Here is a 24,500-nt window from a genome sequence, read left to right as displayed (position 1 = left end):
CGCCTGATTGGACTGATTTATTAGGCGGACCATGCTGTACCCTGGCTGGAGCTGTGATTGGTTAACATTTTGGTCGAATTGGCAGAGAAAAGCTTCTTGAGCTGAGCTGGCTCATGCTCTCCTGTAGGGGGCGCCACTCTGAAAGAGTATTTTTCAGAGAGGAGGATCTGGTCGCCGCAGAGAGGGGTGGTGATATCTAAGGTGCTATGGCCACCCCCTGACTGGCTGACGGTCGCAGTTAGCGCGCTGTCACGACGGAGCACATTCTGAGCTTAGGGCTCAGATTTTATTTTTGGACTGCCATGGAGACTGGCCCTTCCATTTGTAGGAAGGGGGTATAGTTGCGCTCAACATGAGCCTTCCGCTCTGACACTCCGGGCTGGGACAAGCAGGCAGCAGCCGGCCGACCCCCAAGCAGCAGTCACACAGGTAAATACACTACAATTACTTTTCGACAGCTCGTAGTAATGTGTTTATGCTATTGGCTGGGTGGTAGAGCATTGAGACAGGTGTTAGAGCTGTTGAAGCCAGCCCCCAGGAGGCTGTACTGTACACTGTAGCCCCATTATGGCTAAAACTATTTGACATGTCTTCAAAGAGCAAAGGGATTTTCGATGCAGTGTTAAAGCTTTGTATTTCGGGTGTTGCATCCCAGGAGTCATAACTGAAACGACATAACATCATGGTTAAAACAATAATGGTTTATGTTCTGATACTCCTACATGATACTCCTATACTACATGTATATGTTAACCTATGAACATATAACACACAGGGTGGTTGCATGTTTATTGTTGAAGTACAAGCTGGTACAGTGTTTTAAGTTGAATCTGTAAGTGTTTTTGCTTTTTCAATTGTAAGGGGACTCCCCTGTCCGGCGTGTTTTTCAACGGTAGTAAGCATTACCTGGTAAGCTCAGTGCTGTTATATTTTTTATAGCTTTACTGATCATGTGCTCATAAACTAAATGCATGTGCATGTTTTTAGGGGTAGGGGATGGGAGATTTTTCTTCACACTTTAGGTGGACACCCAAAAGCCATTGTATGATGCATGGCTATTATTACCCTTTCCTCTTTTGAACTTGCATCTTGGAGGTGCTCCAAAAGCCTAGCCTTCCAGAGCCTTAAAAGGATGACCTCCTCTCATGTATCAGGAGGCAGGTCCAGTCTCTGTTACTGTAGCAGAGTGGCCCCTTTAAAACAGGATCAGAAGTCGCCTACATTTGAGTTTGACTACTAGTAGAGGCCTCAAACAGCCATACTCAACTGGTGGACCGCGGTACGGATCCGGAACCCAGAACGGGGTCAATATGGATTGAGTGTACTGACTTGAACTCAGTCGGGCGTTCAACTTAATGCTGCTGAAAGTTGTAGTAGTAGAATGCACAAGGCGCAATTTAGAAATTTGGAAGTGCATAGGCAGTTTTCCTCTTGTCATATCATTCACTCACAGACCTTAGAGAGCTATTTCTAACCTGTCAGAAATATCCAGTTGATAAATTACTAGCCCATGTTAGCTAGATAGGTAAGTTAGGCTAACCAGCTATCTAAATCTTGTAGTTATCATGGCCATATTATGTGCCCAGGGGCCTTGACATGTCAAAATGTGTAGAATTGCTGGAAATGTGCTTTAAAACTGCACACTTTTCTCTCCGCCCCATGGCAAAATAGGTAGAATTGCAGCAAATGAGCATTAAAATGTCAAACATTTTGTCTATGATCAACAAGAGGGGTGTAAAAAGTTAACAATTTGGGGTCACATGGGTTGCGAGCAGTTTTTTTTCTCACTACACCAATAAAAGACAATATCCATCCGGACCTTTGCCACCTAGGACATTTGTGTGACCGTACCTTCTCAAATAGTAGTTTAGTGTCCCTGGCCTAAATCATACAAACCTACATAAAAAAGATGTAAGTAAAAAGGTATTTGATATGCCATTATACATGCAATTTCCATTATTAAACAAGACAGAAGGCTGTGAGAGATAAATATAATATCCTGATTTGTAGGCTTATGACATTCCTTTTCAATCTAAATACAGCTATCAAGGTCTGAACTTTAAAAGGTTTACAGCCATCAAGGTTTAAAAAGATACGGGTCAAGATCATCCAATTATATAATTTGTTTACTGTGCATAAAAAAAGCTCTGACCTACTCAAATGACCATGACCACAAGTGACATCACGGGGGTCAAATGCTCAACATTCACTTTCACTCTCAATCAATACTTGGACCTGTAGGTTGCAGGCCACGTATGGCTGCCTGTCAGACCTCACACTGTCACAGTAACAGTATCTAACTGCCCAGACCTCACAGTGTCACAGTAATCCAGAATATAAAAACATGTAGTATACCAGCAACATAGTTTTTGGTGACTTGTTTGATCTTTATTGGTAATTTGTACAGTAAACCCACAGGCACAAGTGTCAGTGTCTTCACACATTACTTTGCCTTGTTGTTATTTATGTACAGTACAGTAATTCGACCAATATATGCTCTTAGGTTCTATCTGATTTGCATAAGCAGCCCCTCAGGTATTTTCTCGGCCATTGATTTACTGTCCCCGTCGAGTGAAAGTGATGCACAGGACAGGACAGAGCATCAATAGAAGGGAGCAGGTGATCGGCTGCCTTCCTCTCTGCTCTCTGCCTAAAATTAGGCCAAGGAACCTTCCAGTATCAGCTGTGAGGCCTTAATTGCAGGGAGTGTTACACTTGACTACCCTCCTTCGCTTTCCACTCACTACGCCTCTTTATCCTCTGCAAATGGCAGTTGTCTCGCTACGTAAAATGTACTGATAAAAATGCTACTAACCAAATACAAACATCATCGTATAAAATGCTTTATTTCATGTCAGAAACAAATAGGTTTAAGGTAAAGAAAGTTTTAACACAAAAAGCAAAAATCACAATATTGTCACATTAGTAGCATAAGTAAGGATGTGAAAAACCCCAGTGTGCAGAACTGAAAACAGAATCATGTTTAAATGGCAAGATGAAATGTTAGGATGTGTGAAATAAAGTGGAAATAATACAACAGACAAGCAATGTTCTCTTACCAGGTTATTCAGTTACCTCAAAACAATTTGGCATTTCAATGCAGAATTTTATGCATGATAAAAAAAGTGATGAATCGCTTAAAAGCGAGCCAGTGTAGCCTAGTGTTTAACACCATATTCATGCTGATGTCTGGATAATCTCTGTGCTCAAATAAATGCCAGAAGAAAAACACATTTTAAACATGATATTACAAATAACGGGCTCAGTGATTAAACTTCCCAATTCTGGAAATTTGACAAGAGTTACCATTTCATATTCTAAGCTTAGGTTTTATGTTCCTTTCTGCATAATTTCCAACATACATGTAAATGCATTAACCTAATACTTTTCAACGGCATAAACAAAGAGAAACAACCAGTGAGTAAAAAAAAACATTCATACTGTATATACATAAACATATGTGACATATACTTTTGACAAGTAACCAAATATATCGAGTGTACAAAACATTAAGGACACCTTCCTAATATTAATCCCTCCCCACACACACACTTTTGCCTTCAGAACTTTCTCAATCTTTCGGGGCATGGACTCTACAAGTTGTCAAAAGCGTTCCACAGGGATGCTGGCCCATGTTGACTCCAATGCTGCCCACAGTTGTGTCAAGTTGGCTGGATGTCCTTTGGGTGGTGGACCATTCTTGATACACACCAGAAACTGTTGAGCGTGAATAACTCAGGAACGTTGCAGTTCTTGACACAAACTGGTGCGTGAATGGCACACACACAATACATGTCTAAATTGTCTTAAGGCATAAAAATCAGTCTTTAACGTGTCTCTTCCCCTTCATCTACACCTATTGAAGTGGCTTAAACAAGTGACATCAATAAGGGGTCATAGCTTCTACCTGGATTCATCTGATCAGTCTATGTCACGGAAACAGCAGATGTTCTTAATGTTTTGTACACTCAGTTTATGTCTGAAGATGAAATGGAATTGGGGAGTTCTCATTGCTTTGTACAAAGTGAATATACAGATACACAAAACAAAGCAACGGCTAACCATTTGAAAAGTTCTCAAAAGTTACCTACTAAAGGTGGTAGAAAAGGTATAAATGTATGCTACTTCAGGATATCATCAGAGGGTTTGCTGACAAGCTGACCGGAGTTGTTGAAGTTCATACCATCTTGAGAAGAAAGTCTTTGCCACCAACACATGTTTTTCAATATTCACCATGGGGTAGGTCTGAAAAATAAATAAAAAAGTATTCAGATGTGTTTGTTTACCAATGGTGTGTTGATGATGTTGTTGATGGTTAATGAATAAGTCAGCCACTGATCTACACTCTTAGAAAAAAGGTTCCAAAAGGGTTATTTGCAGAGGGGCAGGGTTTGGAAGACGAGGGTTCTTTGGAAGGCAATGTTCTACATAGAACCCATTCTGAATTTGAATAAGCTTTTTATTGTATTTTTCTTTCTTTCTTTAGTGACTTGAGCGTTAATGTTTACCTCAGTGTTTAAACTTGAACCCTGTAGAGTAACACATTTTTTTTTTAAACTGTACCTACAATGCCTTCAGAAAGTATTCAGACCCCTTGACTTTTTCCACATTTTGTTACGTTACAGCCTTATTCTAAAATTGATTGAATTATTTTCCCCCCTCATCAATCAACTCACAATACCTCATAATGACAAAGCAAAAACAGGGTTTTAGAAATGTTTGCTAATTCAATAAAATAAAATAAACAGAAATTCCTTATTTACATAAGCATTCAGACCCTTTGCTATTTTATTATTATTATTATTATTATTATTATTATTATTATTAAACCTTTATTTAACCAGGAAGGGCTCATTGAGATTTAAAATCTCTTTTTCAAGAGCGCCCTGGCCAAGATAGGCAGCACCAAGTCATTACAAAAATTACAGACAAACAACATGAAAAATTACAGGTAATCTAGTAAAAACCATAGAATTCACAAGAGTATAACAAAATCAAAAACAGCAAATTAAAAACATTGACAGGACAGGGAATCAGTCTCAAGATCATTCATCAGTGATTTAAAAATACCAATTGGGACAAGTTCTTCCAGTTTAAAAGTATTTTGTAAGGTGTTCCAAGACGATGGCGCAGAGTACATAAAAGCCCTTTTACCAAATTCAGTTCGGATATTTGGAACAGTTTGCAGGATAAAGTCCAGCGAACGAAGAGAGTACCCACCACATTTCTGAACAATAAAAATGCCCAAATAAAAAGGCAGTAAACCCAAAATGGCTTTGTAAATAAAAGTATACCAGTGACTGAGCCTATGGGTGACTAGAGAAGGCCAGCCAACCCTGGTATACAAAGCGCAGTGGTGCGTAAGGGTTTTGCAGTTTAAAATAAATCTCAAAGTGCCATGGTAAAGGGTGTCAGTTGATCTCAAACACTGAGCGGAAGCATTCATATATAAAATATCCCCATAGTCTAGTAAAGGCATAAATGTAGCTGATACTATCCTCCTTCTGGCTTCAAAAGAAAAACAGGTCTTATTCTTAAAATAAAATCCCAATTTCAGCTTCAATTTTTTTGTAAGTTGTTGAATATGCAATTAAAAAGAGAGGCCGTCATCAATTAAAATTCCAATATATTTATACGAGGTTACAGTCTCAATCTCAATGCCCTGACAGGTAATAATTGGTGAAAAGTTCAGAGGTCTATTTCTTGCTTTAGAAAACACCATTAGTTTAGTTTTGTCAGTATTGAGGATAAGCTTCAATTGACACAAGGTATGTTGAACAGTATAAAAAGCATTTTGCAAGTTCTGGAAAGCTTTTGTAAGAGACGAGGCACAACAGTAAATAACAGTATCATCAGCATAAAAATGAAGTTTGGATTTTGGACATTTTTGTCTAAATTATTTATATAAATAGTGAATAACAGAGGACCGAGTACAGAGCCTTGGGGCACACCATTACAGACAGACAATTTAACTAACCACTAGGCTACCCGCCGTATTTACAGCCCTTTCAAATGAACCTTTGTGAACAGCTGTGTTAATAATTTCAAGTAATAGTGGACCTAATTGGTTCCATCATTTTAAATAGACCTCAGGAGGAATACCGTCACAACCAGGTGATTTGCCTTTATTCATGTTATCCAATGCCCTTGAGTTCATGGAGAGAGAATTGGCCTCCCAGCAAGCCGGCTTCCTCACTTGAGAGAAAACAAGTTAATATATCTTTTAAAAAGGATCTGGCTTCTTGTGGATTGACAATCAGACGTGTACAATTCTTTATAGAAACAAAATAATATTTGGTTGATTAATTTAGGTTCTGATAGTAATTCACCTGATTCAGATTCAATAGCTGCGATATCTGCTAATTGATCATTACTGCTAAGCTTGTTAGCCAGTAGTCGACTGGGTCTATTACCATGGAAGTAATGGTTGGGTCTAATTCGATGGATGGCAAGTTCTGCTCTCAATCTTATCAATAGATTTAGTTCTGTCTTGACTACCTGGTCTCAAAAAAAGTGTTTATTGAGAACGCTCTAACATCGTTAATACCTTTTCCCATTCTGATATCTAATTGTGATTTATTCAGCCCAGATGCAAATGCAGTTGCATCGTTTTTAACAAAACATTTAATGGCGTCCCTTGAAATCCGAGGATCATTGACTGAGTTTTTGCTAATCATTATCAATTAATTCAATTCAGTTTGAAATTGTTCACATAAAGTAGGATTTTGTAGGCTCTGATCAGGCCCTACACCCAAACAAGGGCACTGCGTTCATCCACCTCTGGCCTGCTCGCCTCCCTACCTCTGAGGAAGCACAGTTCCCGGTCAGCCCAGTCAAAACTGTTCGCTGCTCTGGCACCCCAATGGTGGAACAAGCTCCCTCACGACGCCAGGACAGCGGAGTCAATCACCACCTTCCGGAGACACCTGAAACCCCACCTCTTTAAGGAATACCTAGGATAGGATAAAGTAATCCTTCTAACCCCCCCCTTAAAAGATTTAGATGCACTATTGTAAAGTGGTTGTTCCACTGGATATCATAAGGTGAATCCACCAATTTGTAAGTCGCTCTGGATAAGAGCGTCTGCTAAATGACTTAAATGTAAATGTAAAAAATGTAAACAATTTAACAGACATGAGCCCATCAAATTGAGTGCACTGAGTTCTATCAGACAGACAGTTAGCAAACCATGCAACTGCATGCTCCGAAAGACCTACACTCGACAATCTCTGCCTTTGTATAGCATGATCAACTGTATCAAAAGCCTTAGAGAGATCAATAAAAAGTGAGACACAGTGCTGTTTTTTGTCAAGGGCTTCAGTGATATCATTTAAAACCTTCATGGCTGCTGTAATTGTGCTATGCTTCTTCCTGAAGCCCGATTGGTACATTGATAAAATAGAGTTAGTAAATAAAAACTATTTTAACTGTTCACTCACAAGGGTTTGAAGTATTTTTACCAGGGGTGACAGCTTTGAGATTGGCTGATAATTATTTAAAAGAGTTGGATCTCCCCCTTTTAAAAGTGGTAGGACAAATGCTGATTTCCAGATCTTTGGAATTTCATTACATTCCAGGGTTAGATTGAACAGATATGTAAGTGGTTCAGCTATGAAACCAGCTGCCAGATTTAAAAAGCAAGGATCCAAAAGATCAGGACCTGCAGGCTTTCTCTGATCTAAGGATTTCAGGGCTTTATGTACCACCTGCACCTAGAATAGAAAAAAGATAAAAGTTTGACCAGCTCTCACTGGTTCATCCACACAGGGTTGTACAGAGACAGAGGACACTGAATCAAACAGCCTACCAGATGATACAAAGTGCTCATTGAAACAATTCAGCATTTCAGTTTTGTCATATACAGCAACAAAGTCCTTCAATACATATGACGGTAATTCATTAACATTAAAATGAGACTATGAGGCTATGAGACTCGAAATTGAGCTCAGGTGCATCCTGTTTCCATGGATCACCTTTGAGATGTTTCTGCAACTTTATTGGAGTCCACCTGTGTTAAATTCAATTGACTGGACATAATTTGGAAAGGCACACACCTGTCTATATAAGGTCCCACAGTTGACAGTGCATGTCAGAGAAAAAAACCAAGCCATGAGGTTGAAGGAAATGTCCGTAGAGCTCAGAGACAGGATTGTGTCGAGGCACAGATCTGGGGGAGGGTAACAAAAAAATTCTGCAGCACTGAAGGTCCCCAAGAACACAGCGGCTTCCATCATTCTTAATTGGAAGAAGTTTGGAACCACCAAGACTCTTCCTGAGGCCTCCCGAGTGGTGCAGTGGTCTAAGGCACTACATCGCAGTGCTAGAGGCATCACTGCAGATCCGGGTTTGATCCCGGGCTGTGTCGCCGCCGGCCGATATGCAGCATTTACGGTGAATGCAGTCTCCTCTAAAGCGGGAACATTATCTTTAAATTTCAATTATGCTGAACTTCCGCAATGCAGATTGAATAGAGCCCTAACTCTGTAAAGAGGTAAATTAACACTCAGTGATGTAAAATAATCCCATGTGCTGGTGTGTTGGAGTGTGATTGTGTTATTTTTACTCTGTGCTGAGTAAAACACTCAAAACCATGCCCATTATTCATATTTTCCAGCATGCTCTAAAGCAGGTCGGTTTTTAGAATTGTTTGCCTAACTATCTGTGTTGTTGCATGTACAATTATTGACTGATCTTATGCTACATAAAGATAAATAACATAGATTTTTCTAAACTAATCCAATCTGTTAGTAGCAGGAGTTAATGCACTCGTTACTGAGATGGTTGTTCCAGTTTAGATGGTTTAGGTAGTCTCATATATACATTTTCCCTACCTTGGCAGTCATTCCAAAAGCAGGTTGCAAATGATTAAAAACAACTCTGGTCGATGTCAACAACCGTGGAAATCTAATTAGCATAATAAAAAAATCCCCATAAAAATCCGTCAGTTTAAGCTAGAGACATCTCAATCCACCGCATCCGACTATGTCGCACTTCTGCATCTGCGGTGAAAGGTGAAAGCTAGAGTGGTGTTTTGTCAGACCATGAGACATCCCAAAAATCGGTTTTCTCACAAAATACTGTCCAAACGGTTTGGCCTACAAACTATACTGAACAAAAATATAAACGCAACATGTAATAATTTCAACAATTTTACCGAGTTAGAGTTCAGTTCAGGAAATCAAATAAATTCATTAGGCCCTAATCTATGGATTTCATATGACTGTGCAGGGGCGCAGCCATGGGTGGGCCTGGGAGGGCATAGGCCCACCCACTTGGGAGCTAGGCCCACCCACAGGGGAGCCAGGCCCAGTCAATCAGAATTAGTTTTTCCCCACAAAAGGGATTTATTACAGACAGTTGTCTGGTCTCAGAAAATCCTGCAGGATGTGGAAGTCCTGGGCTGGCATGGTTACACGTGATCTGCGTAAGGCCGGTTGGATGTACAGCCAAATTCTCTAAAACAACGTTAGAGGCGGCTTATAGTAGAGAAATTAACATTAAAATCTCTGCCAACAGCTCTGGTGGACATTCCTGCAGTCAGCATGCCAATTGCACGCTTCCTTAAAACTTGAGACATCTGTGGCATTGTGTTGTGTGACAAAACTGCACATTTTAGAGTGGCCTTTTATTGTCCCCAGCACAAGGTGCACCTGTGTAATGATCATGCTGTTTAATCAGTTTCTTGATATGCCACACCTGTCAGATGGATGGATTATCTTGGCAAAGGAGAAAATCTCACTAACAGGAATGTAAACTCATTTGTGCCCCAAAAAAATTACAAATAATATTTTTGTGTGTATGGAACATTTCTGGGATCTTTTATTTCAGCTCATGGAACATGGGACCAACACTTTACATATTGCGTTTATATTTTTGTTCAGTATATTATGACCACTCTATGGAACATGATGGTCTTCTCCGTTTTGCTCTATGACTCCATTTTGCCCACAAGCGCCTTGGGACTTGTCTGAAGTTGGTACAGTTGATCTGCCAACTTCTGTCTGTAGCATCTGAACAGTATGGGAGACACACTACTATGTGCAAAGGTGAGACTCTCACGAACATGTACATGTTGGGTGTTTAGTGCCAAAAATAGGGGGTTAAAAACATGTTAAAAAATGTATAACAAATGTTTCCTGATCTTTCTTACAGTGCCATGCGAAAGTATTCACCCCCCTTGGTATTTCTCCTATTTCGTTGACTTAAAACTTGGAATTAAAATATAATTTTGGGGGGTTTTATCATTTGATTTGCACATGCCTTCCATTTTGAAGATGCAAAATGAAAAAAAATTGTGAAACAAAACAGAAAACTTGAGCGTGCATAACTATTAACCCCCCCAAAGTCAATACTTTGTAGAGCCACCTTTTGCAGCAATTACAGCTGCAAGTCTCTTGGGATTTGTCTCTATAAGCTTGGCACATCTAGCCACTGGGATTTTTGCCCATTCTTCAAGGCAAAACTGCTCCAACTCCTTCAAGTTGGATGGGTTCCTGCTGGTGTACAGCAATCTATAAGTCATACCACAGATTCTCAATTGGATTGAGGTCTGGGCTTTGACTAGGCCATTCCAAAACATTTAAATGTTTCCCCTTAAACCACTCAAGTGTTGCTTTAGCAGTATGCTTAGGATCATTGTCCTGCTGGAAGGTGAACCACCGTCCCAGTCTCAAAACTCTGGAAGACTGAAACAGGTTTCCCTCAAGAATTTCCCTGTATTTTGTGCCATCCATCATTCCTTCAATTCTGACCAGTTTCCCAGTCCCTGCCGATGAAAGCATCCCCACTGCCACCACCATGCTTCACTGTGGGGATGGTATTTTTTGGGTGATGAGAGGTGTTGGGTTTGTGCCAGACATAGCGTTTTTCTTGATGGCCAAAAAGCTCAATTTTAGTCTCTGACCAGAGTACCTTCGTCCATATGTTTGGGGAGTCTCCCACATGTCTTTTGGCGAACACCAAACGTGTTTCCTTATTCTTTCTTTAAGCAATGGCTTTTTTTCTGGCCACTCTTCTGTAAAGCCCAGCTCTGTGGAGTGTATGGCATAAAGTGGTCCTATGGACAGGTACTCCAATCTCTGCTGTGGAGCTTTGCAGCTCGTTCAGTGTTATCTGCGGTCTCTTTGTTGACTCTCTGATTAATGCCCTCCTTGCCTGGTCTGTGAGTTTTGGTGGGCGGCCCTCTCTTGGCAGGTTTGTTGTGGTGCCATATTCTTTCCATTTTTTAATAATGGATTTAATGGTGCTCCGAGGGATGTTCAAAGTTTCTGATATTTTTTTAGAACCCAACCCTGATCTGTACTTCTCCACAACTTTGTCCCTGACCTATTTGGAGAGCTCCTTGGTCTTCATGGTGCCTCTTGTTTGGTAGTGCCCCTTGCTTAGTGGTGTTGCAGACTCTGGGGCCTTTCAGAACAGGTGTATATATACTGAGATCATCTGACAGATCATGTGACAATTTGATTGCACACAGGTGGACTTTATTTAATAAATTATGTGACTTCTGAAGGTAATTGGATGCACTAGATCTTATTTAGGGGCTTTATAGCAAAGAGGGTGAATACACATGCACGCACTACTTTTCAGAGGGGGGTTTAGAATTTTTTGAAACAAGTAATATTTTTAATTTCACTTCACCAATTTGGACTATTTTGTGTATGTCCATTACATGAAATCCAAATAAAAATCTATTTAAATTACAGGTTGTAATGCAACAAAATAGGAAAAACGCCAAGGGGGGTGAATACCCTTTGCAAGGCACTGTATATCGCTCAGATACTAATAAGGCTGGTGGAACCGTTCAGAGGGTTCTAGGAAGAAGATAAGGGTTCTTGGTAGAACACTTCATAGACGGTTTTAGGAAGAAACTTAAGATAATAAAAGGGTTCTTCATAGAACCATATATAAAAGGTTCTAGGAAGAACCCTTCACAGAGGGTTCTAGGTAGAACCCTATGCAAAATGAAGAACCCTATATGGTTCTATTTAGCACCTTTTTTCTAAGTGTGTATACCATGGACCGAGATGGGGGTTGAGAGCAGCTCTAAGGGGATGTTGAATTTAGGGGTGGAGAGCAGCTCTAAGGAGACGTTGAATTTGGGGGTGGAGAGCAGCTCTAAGGAGATGTTGGATTTGAGGGTGGAGAGCATCTCTAAGGAGGGTTGAATTGATTGTAAACTGCCCCTTTTCTTCTAACATAATACCGTATCATTGATAACCAAAGAAATATTCCTCACACTGTCTTATATTTCTTTCAGGGGGTTAAACTGCTCATGGCTGCCAGTTATAGCAATGTCACTGAACCAGGCCTGCTGTCCCAGCAGTACCCTCCAGCTCTACTGCCCAAGCCTGGCAAGGAAAATGTTAGACTCCAGAAACTACTCAAGAAAACTGAGAAAAAAATCAAGAAAAAAGCTGCCCCTGAAACGGCAAAGACACCGGTCCCTTTCCGCTCAAACCTCTCCCCTGTGAATGAAGCAAGCCCTGACTTGGAGCACAGTGACCACTCAACCCCTCCTAAAACCCCAGAGGCACCCTTCTACACACAGCACCCCAGATTCGCTGTCAGGCCATCCTATCGGCATGTGCCATCCCCTTACCCGCAACAAGGAGCCACTTTTGGTGGAACAACAAGGTTCTCCCCAAAGCCATATGCTGCACCAGCCCCCACCTTCCCCCCGCATGTGGCCCCACTCTACACATTTACTCCAACAGCCCCATCACCCATTCCAGGGCCAGTCTCGCATGCAGTGGCACCCACAACGCCTGTGCCAACTTCCTCTGTGCCTGAAGTGACAATGACAGCTGCTGCTCAAATTGCTCCTCCAGTCCCTGCTCCAGTTGTTCTTGTCACAATCACTTCTGCTGCCACACAACCTACTCTGCGACTAGCCCCAGTAGTAATACACCGCAAAAGTCCAAGTCCACGGTTTAAAGCTACTGAAGCTACACTAAAAGCACCCAAACCAATGTTTGATGTCCGTCAAATTCGGGTATATACTGCATCTAAGTCCCCCCTGCATGATTACACGGGAAAGACATTTACTGCAGACACATTACCTCGGAGTAGAACACCCACATCAGACATCAGAAGGGTAATAACACCAACAGCTGAAATCAGAAGAAGTGCAACACCGGCATCTGAAGTGAAAAGCAATTTAACTTCGACATCAGAAATCAAAAGGGTTGCAACGTCTAAAATGAATCAAGGTACAACGCCGACATCGGAAATCAAAAGAAGTTTAACACCGACACCAGAAGTCAAAAGGAGTGCAACACCTACATCTGGGGTAAAAAGAGGTTTAACGTCCAGACCTGAAATCCAAAGGAGTGCAACGCCTACATCTGAAGTGAAAAGAGCTAAAACACCAACTCATAACTTTTTAACACCAAGAACTAATTTAGGTCGACCTAAGACACCCTCATATCATGTGTCCCGTGCCAAAACACCTGTTATTGAAATATCAAGACCCAACCCACTTTTATTTGCTGTCTCACCCATTACAATAGATGCACATAGATCTAAAACACCAACACCTGGTTCTAATTCTGCCAATCCATCTTTGTCTGGTTCTCAAAATCTGCCAACGTCTGAGCCTTCAAAATCACCATCAACTAGTCATGGTGCAAGAACTCCAAATGGGGAAGTGACATCAAAAGAGACTCCTACAGCTAAATCACCTCCTGAAAACACTTTAAAACCAGAGGCTCCTCGACAAAAAGCTCCAATAGTTGAGTCTACCAGAACAAAGACCCCTACAGCTTCATTAGGCTATCAAAGACCAAAGACCCCAACAAATGTCACACCAACTCCTACAGCACCCTCATATCAAAGACCCAAGATTCCAACCAAAGAAACACTAAAGCCTACAGCACCCTCATATGAGTACCAAAGACCCAAGACTCCAACAATTATCACACCAAAGCCTACTTCACCCTCCTATCAAAGACCCAAGACTCCAACAAAAAAAACACTAGAGCCTACAGAACCCTCATATGGGTATCAAAGGCCCAAGACTCCAACCAATGAGACACCAAAGCCTACTGCACCATCATATGGATATCAAATGCCCAAGACACCCTCGAATGAAGAGCCTAAACCTATGACTCCAACAATCGGGTATCAAAGGTCAACAACACCAGTAGTTGGGTATCAAAGACCACAACCACCAGCAGGTTATCAAAGACCAAAGACTCCCACAGCTGGGGTATCATCCATAGGATTTCAAAGGCCCAATACACCAACATATGTGGCCCCTAAACCAAGCCATACATATTATGGGTTAACTCCTGTTGCATATGTTGCCCATGGTGGAATCCAACGTTTCTCACCTTCATTCGGCATATCCAGGTCTAAGACCCCAGCTCTAGAGGAATCTAAAACCACAACGCAAGAGTTGGAAGCATCTAAAATACCTACCCAAGTGTTACTTGTAAAAACACATCCTTTGCCCATGGTGTCCAACCAGGAAGCATCCTCCACAGAAAAAATCACTTTAAATGAGGCCATAATATCCACGACTCCAGCAGTGAAGCTTCTGCTTCCAATCATTGTTGTTGCACAAGCTGAAGATGTCTCAGAACCAAGCGTATCCACAGCTGTGACCAGCAAAATGACAACTCCTGTTCCAGAAACACCAAAGGTTAAAACTGTGGCCAGCACAAGACCATGGGCTAAATCGCCAACACCTGAGGCTAAGAAACCAGAGGTTAAAACCCCAACTTATGGAGTCATCCCAAAACCCAAGACACCCACCACAGAAACCCAACACCCTGTGCCTTCTGCTGCAAACAAAGATGCAAGCAAGACAATACCTCCTGTCTCAAACACAGAATCTCCTGTGGCTAAAGCCAGGTTACAACAAAAAGAGTTAAAGGAATCACCAGACCCTAAAACGCCCACCAAAGCAACCTCTGAGTCTAAACCGGCAGGGACAAAGCTGACTACTTCTTCTCCACTTGGAAAGACCTCAGCTCCTGAGAAGCCTTTGGTGGCTGTTCAGTCTCTGGCTAAACCAAAGGATAACCAGGAAGCCCAACCTGAAAAGCTGGTATCAGCTCCAACCACACCCTCAACAGAGAAGGAAGAGGGAAAAGACTCTTTCCCAGCAGCTGCACCTCTTCTTAAAGTGATCCAAAAGCCAAAGGGCATGATGAAGTCTAAACTTAGTGGTTGGTCACGGCTCAAGAAGCATATGGTGGTGGAAGAAGAACCACCTACGTTCCCAGAATCAAATCCTATGAAAGACACCGCAAATGGAACTGAGCAGGAGGGAGGTGAAGCGAAAAAGGATGAAAAGGTGTCATTTAAAGACATGGTGGCAGCTGTAACGGCTGACGATCCTCCCAAGGCAGCAAAGAAGTGGGATTCTCTTCTCTTCGATATGTTCTCCTCTAAAGAGAAGATTATGCAGGTGATTGAAGCTAGCAAAAGTGAGGAGGAGAGAAAAGAGCAGCCAAAGGATGCACCAAAAGAAATTCCATCCTTCGCGCATCGTCTGCCTGTCCTCCTTTTCAGCCCAAAGTTTGATGCCAAAAGGCTAAGAGAGGCTGCATCAAGGCCACTTACAAAAATTTCGACAGTGTTTGAGATGGGTCTCATAGGGCGTAAAAATAAAGACGAGGAACCAAAAGATTTTAACAGAACAGCGAGAGGGTTCACTTGTCCTTAAACCATGTCTCTTTGGACTGGTAAAGATGAAACAGAAGAACATTTTGAAAAATTCTGTTAAATGTTTTGTGTACAGGTGAAGAAATAGTAGTTATAATGTACAGGTCCTGTGTAATAGTCTCTCTGCTTGACACAGGGTACAATATTTAAGACAGTCTCTTAGAGAATGTGGTCTGAACTTTATACTTGAGCACTGATTGTTCTGTTGTCTGACTACGTTACAGATGTGTCTGAATGTCTCTTTCTCTGACAGTATGAAAATATTACCTTGAAAATCAGAGCATAAGGAAAAATATATTTTTGTCTTAAAGGAATTCAGACATCTCCTGAGATTAAAATGTACAAAGATTAAGTAAATCTCAGAGCTTCTTTTCTGTCCACTGTTAAACCATGATAGGAGAATTAATGACTTTTTCAGACCTCCTCACATCTTTTTTTTTCAAAAGTGGTCCTGAGACTGCAGTGTAATGTATTTAGGACTGTACAGTATATTGATGCAGGATTTGGTTATCTGAAGAAATTTTACTCCAGGGGATTCAGAGTAATGTAACCAAATAAGGATGAAAAAATGAGGAGAATATAAAAGTAGTAGGAGTGTATATTTCTCCAAATGGTGCTATTTCCGTACGTTTTTCAAATACACTTTAGATATTCAGCCGCTTCTTAAAAGTTAGAATGTTCGATTAGACTGCATATGCTTATGCCAGCTTTGCCATCTTCAATTTTTGGAGTACAGGTCAGTGAGAGTGTTATTTGAGATTTGCTAACTCCTGGGGGATGAGGCAACTCTATGAAGGAAGTGTTTTACTGTTGGCATGGATGGATGAGGGGTCAGGGGGAGGCCTTGTGGGATATGGAGGCAAGTGATGATAAAGGCAAAGAAAAATGTATACAGTAAGTACTTAGGGCAGATTCCTAATTTGAGATCCACAAATTTCCCATTGACATCAATGCAGGATTAACGTGAAAGTAAAATTTAGCATGTTTCACAGAGTTTTCAAATACGCAGCTTTCAAACGAGGGACCCAGAAGAGTCAAGAGCTGAGAGTGACATTTGACCTTAAGGTTCTCTAGGTTCGTCAGCTTGTTATTGATGCTTTACGTTTGTGTTTCATGCATGGACTATATAAAAAGATTAAGAACATTGTCTCCTATTGACAGAGTGATGTTCAACCATTTTGCAATCTGATGTTTATCTGTATAAGTGTACAGTAAATGTTATTTTCTATATATTTTTTGATAAAAGAGAAAATAAAATAAAAACTTGAATAGGAAAATGCTGATTTTGGTTTATGTTTGACATAGAAAGTTCATCTTGAACATCAGAATGAAATAGAGAAAATGTATTCTGTAGTGAAGATAATGGGCAGAGCAAGGTCAAGGGCAAAGCTATTGCCTTATTGGTGTTTGATAAAAGCAATATTATTGAATTGTAGCTGGTATTTTGTAGATATAATTGTTGGTTTTTATCTGCAGGACCAGCAGAATAAAAAGGTGTTTTTTGCCTAAGAAAATATGAGTTATTATTGGACTACTTAAGGTAATTACAGTAATGTTTTAAAGTGTATGATTATTGTATAGACCCAGTCATCTCACCTGCTTTTCCATTGGTGTATTCATCCATATATTCATCATCATCAACAGGAATCTTCACATATTTGCCATGAGCTGTCATCACAAATTTGTACCTTTTACCAGATGGATTGCCCTAAAAAGCACAGGGACTGATTTAGAACAGAGATCATTTGCCACAGTAAATACACTGAGTTTGTCACAGAATATTCAAATACTGTATGTGTGTATCAATGTGTGTATGTCTGCGTGCGAGTGAGCGTGCTCACCTTTGCCCCTAATCTCCCAGGGGATGTTTCTCCAATGATCTCCCACATGTTCTTTTTCTGCATCACGTCACCAGCTTTTACATCCTGGGGAATGAACAGCACCAAACAGAAACTCAGCTGTATATCAAATGCTTTTGTGAGCCATGCAAGACAAGCAATCCTCTTGGCTTTGGTTCTGAACCGCCACAATAGAATTACACCCCAGAAGGGGGCAGCCTTGGATAAAGCTCACTGCACACACACACTTCTCTGATTCTCCACATGCCTGTACACAGCTGTACTGCAAACACTTACGTGTAGAACAGTTCAGAAGGAAACTGAGAGGATAGGGAATGAAAGCGAAAAGAGCAGTTACCTTGAGAAGGGAGGACATGAAGAGAGTTGAAATAAGAAGACTGAGGAAGGAAAGTAAAGGAAGTAGATACACAAATGTTTCACTCATGCTGTATTTTGATGAAAAGGATTCAGTCTCTGTAAAAGGGATGAGACACCCCGTGTGTCATCGCACAACATTGTTCAACCTTAAGCCACCTATGTAAAGGGAATGCCAGTGCTAGAGAATAGTGACAGGGAAGCCGTTTGTGGTAGTGTATATTCCACAGGTAATCTCTTGTGAGCAGAATACATAAACATAAATGGTACTATAGATCTCTTTATACTATGGGCACTGATAGCTAATGAGGAGCATTAGTTCCGGTGCTTGGGTTTTTCGTCACAGGTTATTTAGACAAATCATGATTTCGCAGGTGTTGGCATCTTTCGATTTTTCAGGAATGGAGAGTACATTTGGCCCATAAACTTGTCCGTAACTTGCAGAGAGAGAGGTTGGAGAACCAGAACTTAATCAAGAAGCTGACCAATTAGCAATGCAATACTTTAGTTCTGGGTTAACCAAGATTACTCAGGTGGAGACTGGTGAAATGCAGAGCCATATACAGTAAATGTATACCCATATATACTGTACATGGCTCTGTTCTGAGATAAACTTACAGCTGGTCTTGGGGGCGAGTTCCTGCTTGTGCCATCTGGGTTCCCCTTCACCCACTGGGTGATCAGGTCTGCCACACCCACCTTCAGACCCTCAGCATTCTGCTGACACACACACAGACAGATGTCAACTCAGGCATTCAACAAGACACTTTCATTCATTATGCATTCGATAGTGTCTTGTGACAGACTTACATATAAATGTAGCTGTCCAGCACACACAATAGATTTGGTTTTGGGTGGGCAGGTTAACAGCTACAGCTACATACTATTGAATACATCTGAGGTACAGGAGAGAGGGGCTGGGGGAAACCACACATTTGTGGTAGAGAGTAAAAATAAACAACAGCCTTAAGCGCCTCTGATCTCTACCGCCGTGGCTCACAGGGTGTTTGTTATTCCACTCGCCCCGGGTCAAGTTGCCCTGCCTTTTCCGGATACCTCAAAGAACCTTGGCCTGCACACGACGAATGAGATGCAGTAATTAAACACATCAGGGAGAGTCAGGGGCTATGGCCTGGGGTGGGAGGACTATAAACTGAGGTGTGAGATCACACCCATACAATAGCATGGAGAGGAGCATTAGGACTGATATATTTAGACATCTGCACAGTGTGTAAATGTATTTTGAAAGCTCTAGCTAGGTATGTCTGTGTCTCTAGTCTGCAGTATAACTCAAGGCAGCTACTGTATGTAAAGAGCATGTTTTGTATCCATAATCACTGCTGCTAAATTGTTGCTGCCACTCCACTTTATATCTATACAGTACCAGCCAAAAGTTTGGACACACCTACTTATTCCAGGGGTTTTCTTTATTTTTACTATTTTCTACATTGTAGAAAAATAGTGAAGACATCACAAGTATGAAATAACACATATGGAATCATGTGGTAACCAAAAAAGTGTTAAACAAATCAAAATATATTTTATATTTGAGATTCTTCAAAGTTTGCCTTGATGACAGCTTTGCACACTCTTGGCATTCTCTCATCCAGCTTCGTGAGGAAGTCACCTGGAATGCATTTCAATTAACAGGTGTGCCTTGTTAAAAGTTAATTTGGGGAATTTCTTTCCTTCTTAATGTATTTGAGCTGATCAGCTGTGTTGTGACAAGGTAGGTGTGGTAAACAGAAGATAGCCCTATTTGGTAAAATACCAAGTCCATATTATGGCAAGAACAGCTCAAATAAGCAAAGAGAAACGACAGTCTATCATTACTTTAAAAGATGAAGGTCAGTCAATCCAGAACATTTCAAGAACTTTGAACGTTTCTTCAAGTGCAGTCACAAAACCATCATGAAACTGGCTCTCATGAGGACCGCCACAGGAAAGGAAGTAGACTGCGTGAATCAGGCCTTCATGGTATAATTGCTGCAAAAGAAACACTACTAAAGGACACCAATAATAAGAAGAGATTTACTTGGGCCAAGAAACACGAGAAATCGACATTAGAGAGGTGGAAATCTGTATTTTGGTCTGATGAGTCTTGAGATTAGATTTTTGGTTCCAACCACTGTGTCTTTGTGAGATGAAGAGTAGGTGAACGGATGATCTCCGCATGTGTGGTTCCATCGTGAAGCATGGAGGAGGAGGTGTGATTGTGTGGGGGTGCTTTGCTGGTGTCAGTGATTTATTTAGAATTCAAGGCACACTTAACCAGCATGTCTACCACAGCATTCTGCAGTGATACGCCATCCCATCTGGTTTGCGCTTAGTGGAACTATAATATGTTTTTCAAAAGGACAATGACCCAACACTCCTCCAGGCTGTGTCAAGGCTATTTGACTAAGAAGGAGAGTGATGGAGCGCTGCATCAGATGACCTGGCCTCCACAATCAGATAAGTTGGACCGCAGAGTGAAAGAAAAGCAGCCAACAAGTTCTCAGCATATGTGGGAACTCCTTCAAGACTGTTGGAAAAGCATTCCAGGTGAAGCTGGTTGAGAGAATGCCAAGTCTGTGCAAAGCTGTCATCAAGGCAAAGGGTGGCTACTTTGAAGAATCTCAAATATAAACAATGTTTGATTTGTTTAACACTTACAGTGAGGGAAAAAAGTATTTGATCCCCTGCTGATTTTGTACGTTTGCCTACTGACAAAGAAATGATCAGTCTATAATTTTAATGGTAGGTTTATTTGAACAGTGAGAGACAGAATAACAACAAAAAAATCCAGAAAAACACATGTCAAAATGTTATAAATTGATTTGCATTTTAATGAGGGAAATAAAGCAAAGCACCCCCGACGCTTGTCAGATGTGGCAGGGCTTGCAAACCATTACAGACTACAAAGGGAAGCACTGCAGAGAGCTGCCCAGTGACACAAGTCTACCAGACGAGCTAAACTACTTCTATGTTCTCTTTGAGGCAAATAACACTGAAACATGCATGAGAGCACCAGCTGTTCCGGAAGACTGTGTGATCACGCTCTCCGCAGCCGATGTGAGTAAGACTTTTAAACAGGTCAACATTCACAAGGCCGTGGGGCCAGATGGATTACCAGGACGTATACTGCGAGCATGCACTGACCAACTGGCAAGTGTCTTCACTGACATTTTCAACCTCTCCCTGTCTGAGTCTGTAATATCAACATGTTTTAAGCAGACCACCATAATGCCTGTGCCCAAGAACACTAAGGTAACCTGCCTAAATGACTACCAACCCATAGCACTAGCGTCTGTAGCCATGAAGTGCTTTGAAAGGCTGGTTATGGCCTCACATCAACACCATTATCCCAGAAACCCTAGACCCACTCCAATTGCATACCACCCCAACAGATCCACAGATGATGTAACGGAAACTCCGGACTATAAGCCGCAACTATTTTCCCAGGCTTTGAACCTTGCGGCTTGAACAATGACGCGGCTAATATATGGATTTTTCCCGCTTTCAATTTTGTTTTCTCAAAAAAAACACATTCTGTGACGTGCTCAGTTTTTTGGCGGCATGAAGCTTTCATTAGACCAATGAAATTGCCGAACGGGTTACGGTCAAACAACTTTTTTGTTTACTGTTTAGATTAAATCGAGCGCTCTCAAACTTCCCATCATTCTGATTACGGTAGTCATTTTGTCACCCTGATTCCTGGGGGCACAACAAAGTATTTGCAGCCACTCGACATCAGCGTAAATCGTGCATTTAAGGTGGCGCTCCGTGTTCAGCGGGAGGCTTGGATGACAAGTGGGGAGAACTTCACTAAAACGGGCCGCATGCGAAGAGCAAATTATGGTCAAGTCTGCCAGTGGGTCCTGACAGCGTGGAGCATTGTCAAAAAATCCACTATCATCAACGGGTTTCGAAAGGCTGGACTGCTACGTGTTGAAGAGGGCTTGCCTCCGGATGAAAGTGACGAGAGCGACAATGAAAACGATCCAATATCGGATGAAGCAATTCTGAGGCTATTCAACTCCGACACCGAAGGAGATGGTTTCAGTGCACAGGAGGAGGAAGATAGTGACCAATGACTTTCTTGGTAGGCTACTGTTTACTGCTAATTTTTTATTTTTTGTTACAAGCCATGTTTCGTTAAAGCCTATTTATTTTTGTTACAAGCCGTGTTTCGTTAAAGCCTATTTATTTTTGTTACAAGCCGTGTTTCGTTAAAGCCTGTGTAAAGTTCATTTGTGTCAATGTACTGGTAGGCACCTGCGGCTTATAGACCTACAGCTTTGTGTTCAAAATGATGATGTTTTTTAAATTCAGTGGGTGTGGCTTATATTCAGGTGCGCTTAACCTCTTGATGGTCGCCTAGGATAGGGGGCACCACAGCGCATTTTGAAAAGAATTCGTGCCCATTTTAAACGGCCTACTACTCAAACTCAGAAGCTAGGATATGCATATAATTAATACTTGTGGATAGAAAACACCCTAAAGTTTCTAAAACTGTTTGAATGGTGTCTGTGAGTATAACAGAACTCATATGGCAGTCAAAACCCCGAGACAGATCGAAACAGGAAGTGGAATTCTGAATTGCGAACTCAACTTCATCACGTTGCCTATTAATCACACCGTGAGCTATGGTTCATTGAGCACTTCCTATTGCTTCCACTAGATGTCCCCAGTCTTTACAAAGTGATTTGAGTCTCCTACTGTGAAAACTGACAGAATGACACGCTGTGGAACGTGGTCACACGGAGAGGACCATCACCATTATGACGCCGGCGCCCCTGGTTACCCTCCCCTTTCGAAACGTTTTGAAACACAATGCAATCGTCCCCCTCGAATCTTATTGGAGCTCTCGTTGAAAAAGGCCCTACAGATTTATGTTATACAACGTTTCACATGTTTGAACGAACCTAAATAAGAAAAAAATGCATTTTGTTGAAAGAGTAGCCCCGCGCACGTCGTAACTTTTGGTGAAGCCTTCAGAACGCGCTAACAAGAACAAGCTATTGGGACGTAAAGGATTCACTTTTTCGAACAAAAATACATTTGTTGTGGACCTGGGATTCCTGGAAGTGCCTAAGGATGAAGATAATCAAAGGTAAGGGATTATTGACAATAGTATACAAGACTAGATGTGATATGCGATTGTTCCAAGATGGCTAGCCTATTGCTATTGCTAGCCTATTGTTCTGAGTATCGCATCCCCTTTTATCGCAAAGTGTGATTACCCAGTAAAGTTATTTTTAAATCTGGCATTACAGGTGCTTTCAAGAGATATTCATCTATAAATCTTAGGATGACAATATTACATTTTAAAAATGTTTTCGAATAGTAATTTAGTAAATTGTAGCACTGTTTCACCGGATGCATTTGAGGGAAAATAGTTAGTCAACGTTACGCGCCAATGTAAAATGCTGTTTTTATATATAAATATGAACTTTATCGAACAAAAGAATGCATGTATTGTGTAACATGATGTCCTAGGAGTGTCACCTGATGAAGTTTGTAAAAGGTTAGTGCTGCATTTAGCTGTTTTTTGGTTATTTGTGATGCATGTGGTTGGTCGGAAAATGGCTATGTGGCTACTTTTACGATATACTCCTCTAACATAATCTAATGTTTTGCTTTTGCTGTAAAGCTTTTTTGAAATCGGACAACGTGGTTCGATTCAGGAGAGGTGTATCTATAAAACGATATAATTTGAAAAAAAAATAGAAAAAAATATATATATTACATTTTGTTATGCTAATAGCGATATGATTGTTCGCTGGATGTCCGTCCAACATACGGGCCGCACAGGGGTTAATAGTCCGGAAATTATGGTAATCTCTATTGCACTCCACACTTCCATTTCCCACCTGGACAAAAGGAACACCTATGTGAGAATGCAATTCATTGTTCAACACCATAGTGCCCTCAAAGCTCATCAATAAGCTAAGGATCCTGGGACTAAACACCTCCCTCTGCAACTGGATCCTGGACTTCCTGAAGGGCCGCCCCCAGGTGGTAAGGGTAGGTAACAACACATCCGCCATGCTGATCCTCAACACAGGGGCCCCTCAGGGGTGCGTGCTCAGTCCCCTCCTGTACTCCCTGTTCACTCATGACTGCACGGCCAGGCATGTCTCCAACACCATCATTAAGCTTGCCGATGACACAACAGTGGTAGGCCTGATCACCGACAACGACGAGCCTATAGGGAGGATGTCAGAGGCCTGGCCGTGTGGTGCCAGGACAACAACCTCTCCCTCAACGTGATCAAGACAAAGGAGATGAATGTGAACTACAGAAAAAGAGGACTGAGCACGCCCCCATTCTCATTGACGGGGCTGCAGTGGAGCAGGTTGAGAGCTACAAGTTCCTTGGTGTCCACATCACCAACAAACTAACATGGTCCAAGCACACCAAGACGGTCGTGAAGAGGGCGTGACAAAACTACAAAGGGTAGTGCTAATGGCCCAGTACATGACTGGGGCCAAGCTTCCTGCCATCCAGGGCCTCTATAACAGGTGGTGTCAGAGGAAGGCCCTAAAAATTGTCAAAGACTCCAGCCAACCTAGTCATAGACTGTTCTCTCTGCTACCGCATGGCAAGCGGTACCGGAGCGGCAAGTCTAGTTCC

The 24,500-nt window shown here is 41.5% G+C and overlaps 2 protein-coding genes across 8 annotated transcripts in view; one reads left to right on the top strand and one right to left on the bottom strand.

The window, feature by feature from the left end:
* The first annotated feature begins 144 nt into the window (after window positions 1-144).
* prr33 (proline rich 33) lies at window positions 145-17,183 on the top strand. Of its 4 annotated transcripts, none has more exons than XM_014124554.2 (4): window positions 145-429; window positions 862-909; window positions 9,953-10,046; window positions 12,257-17,183. In XM_014124554.2, the coding sequence occupies exons 3-4, from the start codon at window positions 10,020-10,022 to the stop codon at window positions 15,668-15,670; spliced, it is 3,441 nt and encodes a 1,146-aa protein (XP_013980029.1). In that variant the 5' UTR covers window positions 145-429; window positions 862-909; window positions 9,953-10,019; the 3' UTR covers window positions 15,671-17,183. The 4 variants fall into 4 exon arrangements, with proteins under 4 accessions (XP_013980029.1, XP_013980030.1, XP_013980031.1 ...); XM_014124555.2 differs by having other exon boundaries at window positions 9,882-10,046; XM_014124556.2 differs by lacking the exon at window positions 9,953-10,046.
* lsp1a (lymphocyte specific protein 1 a) overlaps window positions 2,828-24,500 on the bottom strand; it is an 80,476-nt gene continuing 58,803 nt past the window's right edge. For all 4 annotated transcript variants that reach the window (XM_014124560.2, XM_014124558.2, XM_014124561.2 and 1 more), the window contains 4 exons: window positions 18,501-18,599; window positions 17,511-17,594; window positions 17,266-17,377; window positions 2,828-4,245 (listed from right to left, as the gene is read on the bottom strand). In XM_014124560.2, coding sequence (XP_013980035.1) covers window positions 4,223-4,245; window positions 17,266-17,377; window positions 17,511-17,594; window positions 18,501-18,599 — 318 coding nt within the window. In that variant the 3' untranslated portion in view covers window positions 2,828-4,222. The remainder of the gene's footprint in view (window positions 4,246-17,265; window positions 17,378-17,510; window positions 17,595-18,500; window positions 18,600-24,500) is intronic.

This window comes from Salmo salar, chromosome ssa10 (genome assembly GCF_905237065.1).
Source record: "Salmo salar chromosome ssa10, Ssal_v3.1, whole genome shotgun sequence".
Classification (NCBI taxonomy): Eukaryota; Metazoa; Chordata; class Actinopteri; order Salmoniformes; family Salmonidae; genus Salmo; species Salmo salar.
The sequence above is the reverse complement of the archived record's forward strand: the minus strand, read 5'-3'. Positions and strand labels throughout refer to the sequence as shown.

Bases quoted from the DNA above. Each gene is read 5' to 3' on its own strand.
- prr33 (XM_014124554.2), top strand. From the start codon at position 10,020: ATGGGAGACACACTACTATGTGCAAAG. The intron at 10,047-12,256 runs GTGAGACTCTCA...TATTTCTTTCAG, and splicing joins ACACACTACTATGTGCAAAG to GGGGTTAAACTGCTCATGGC.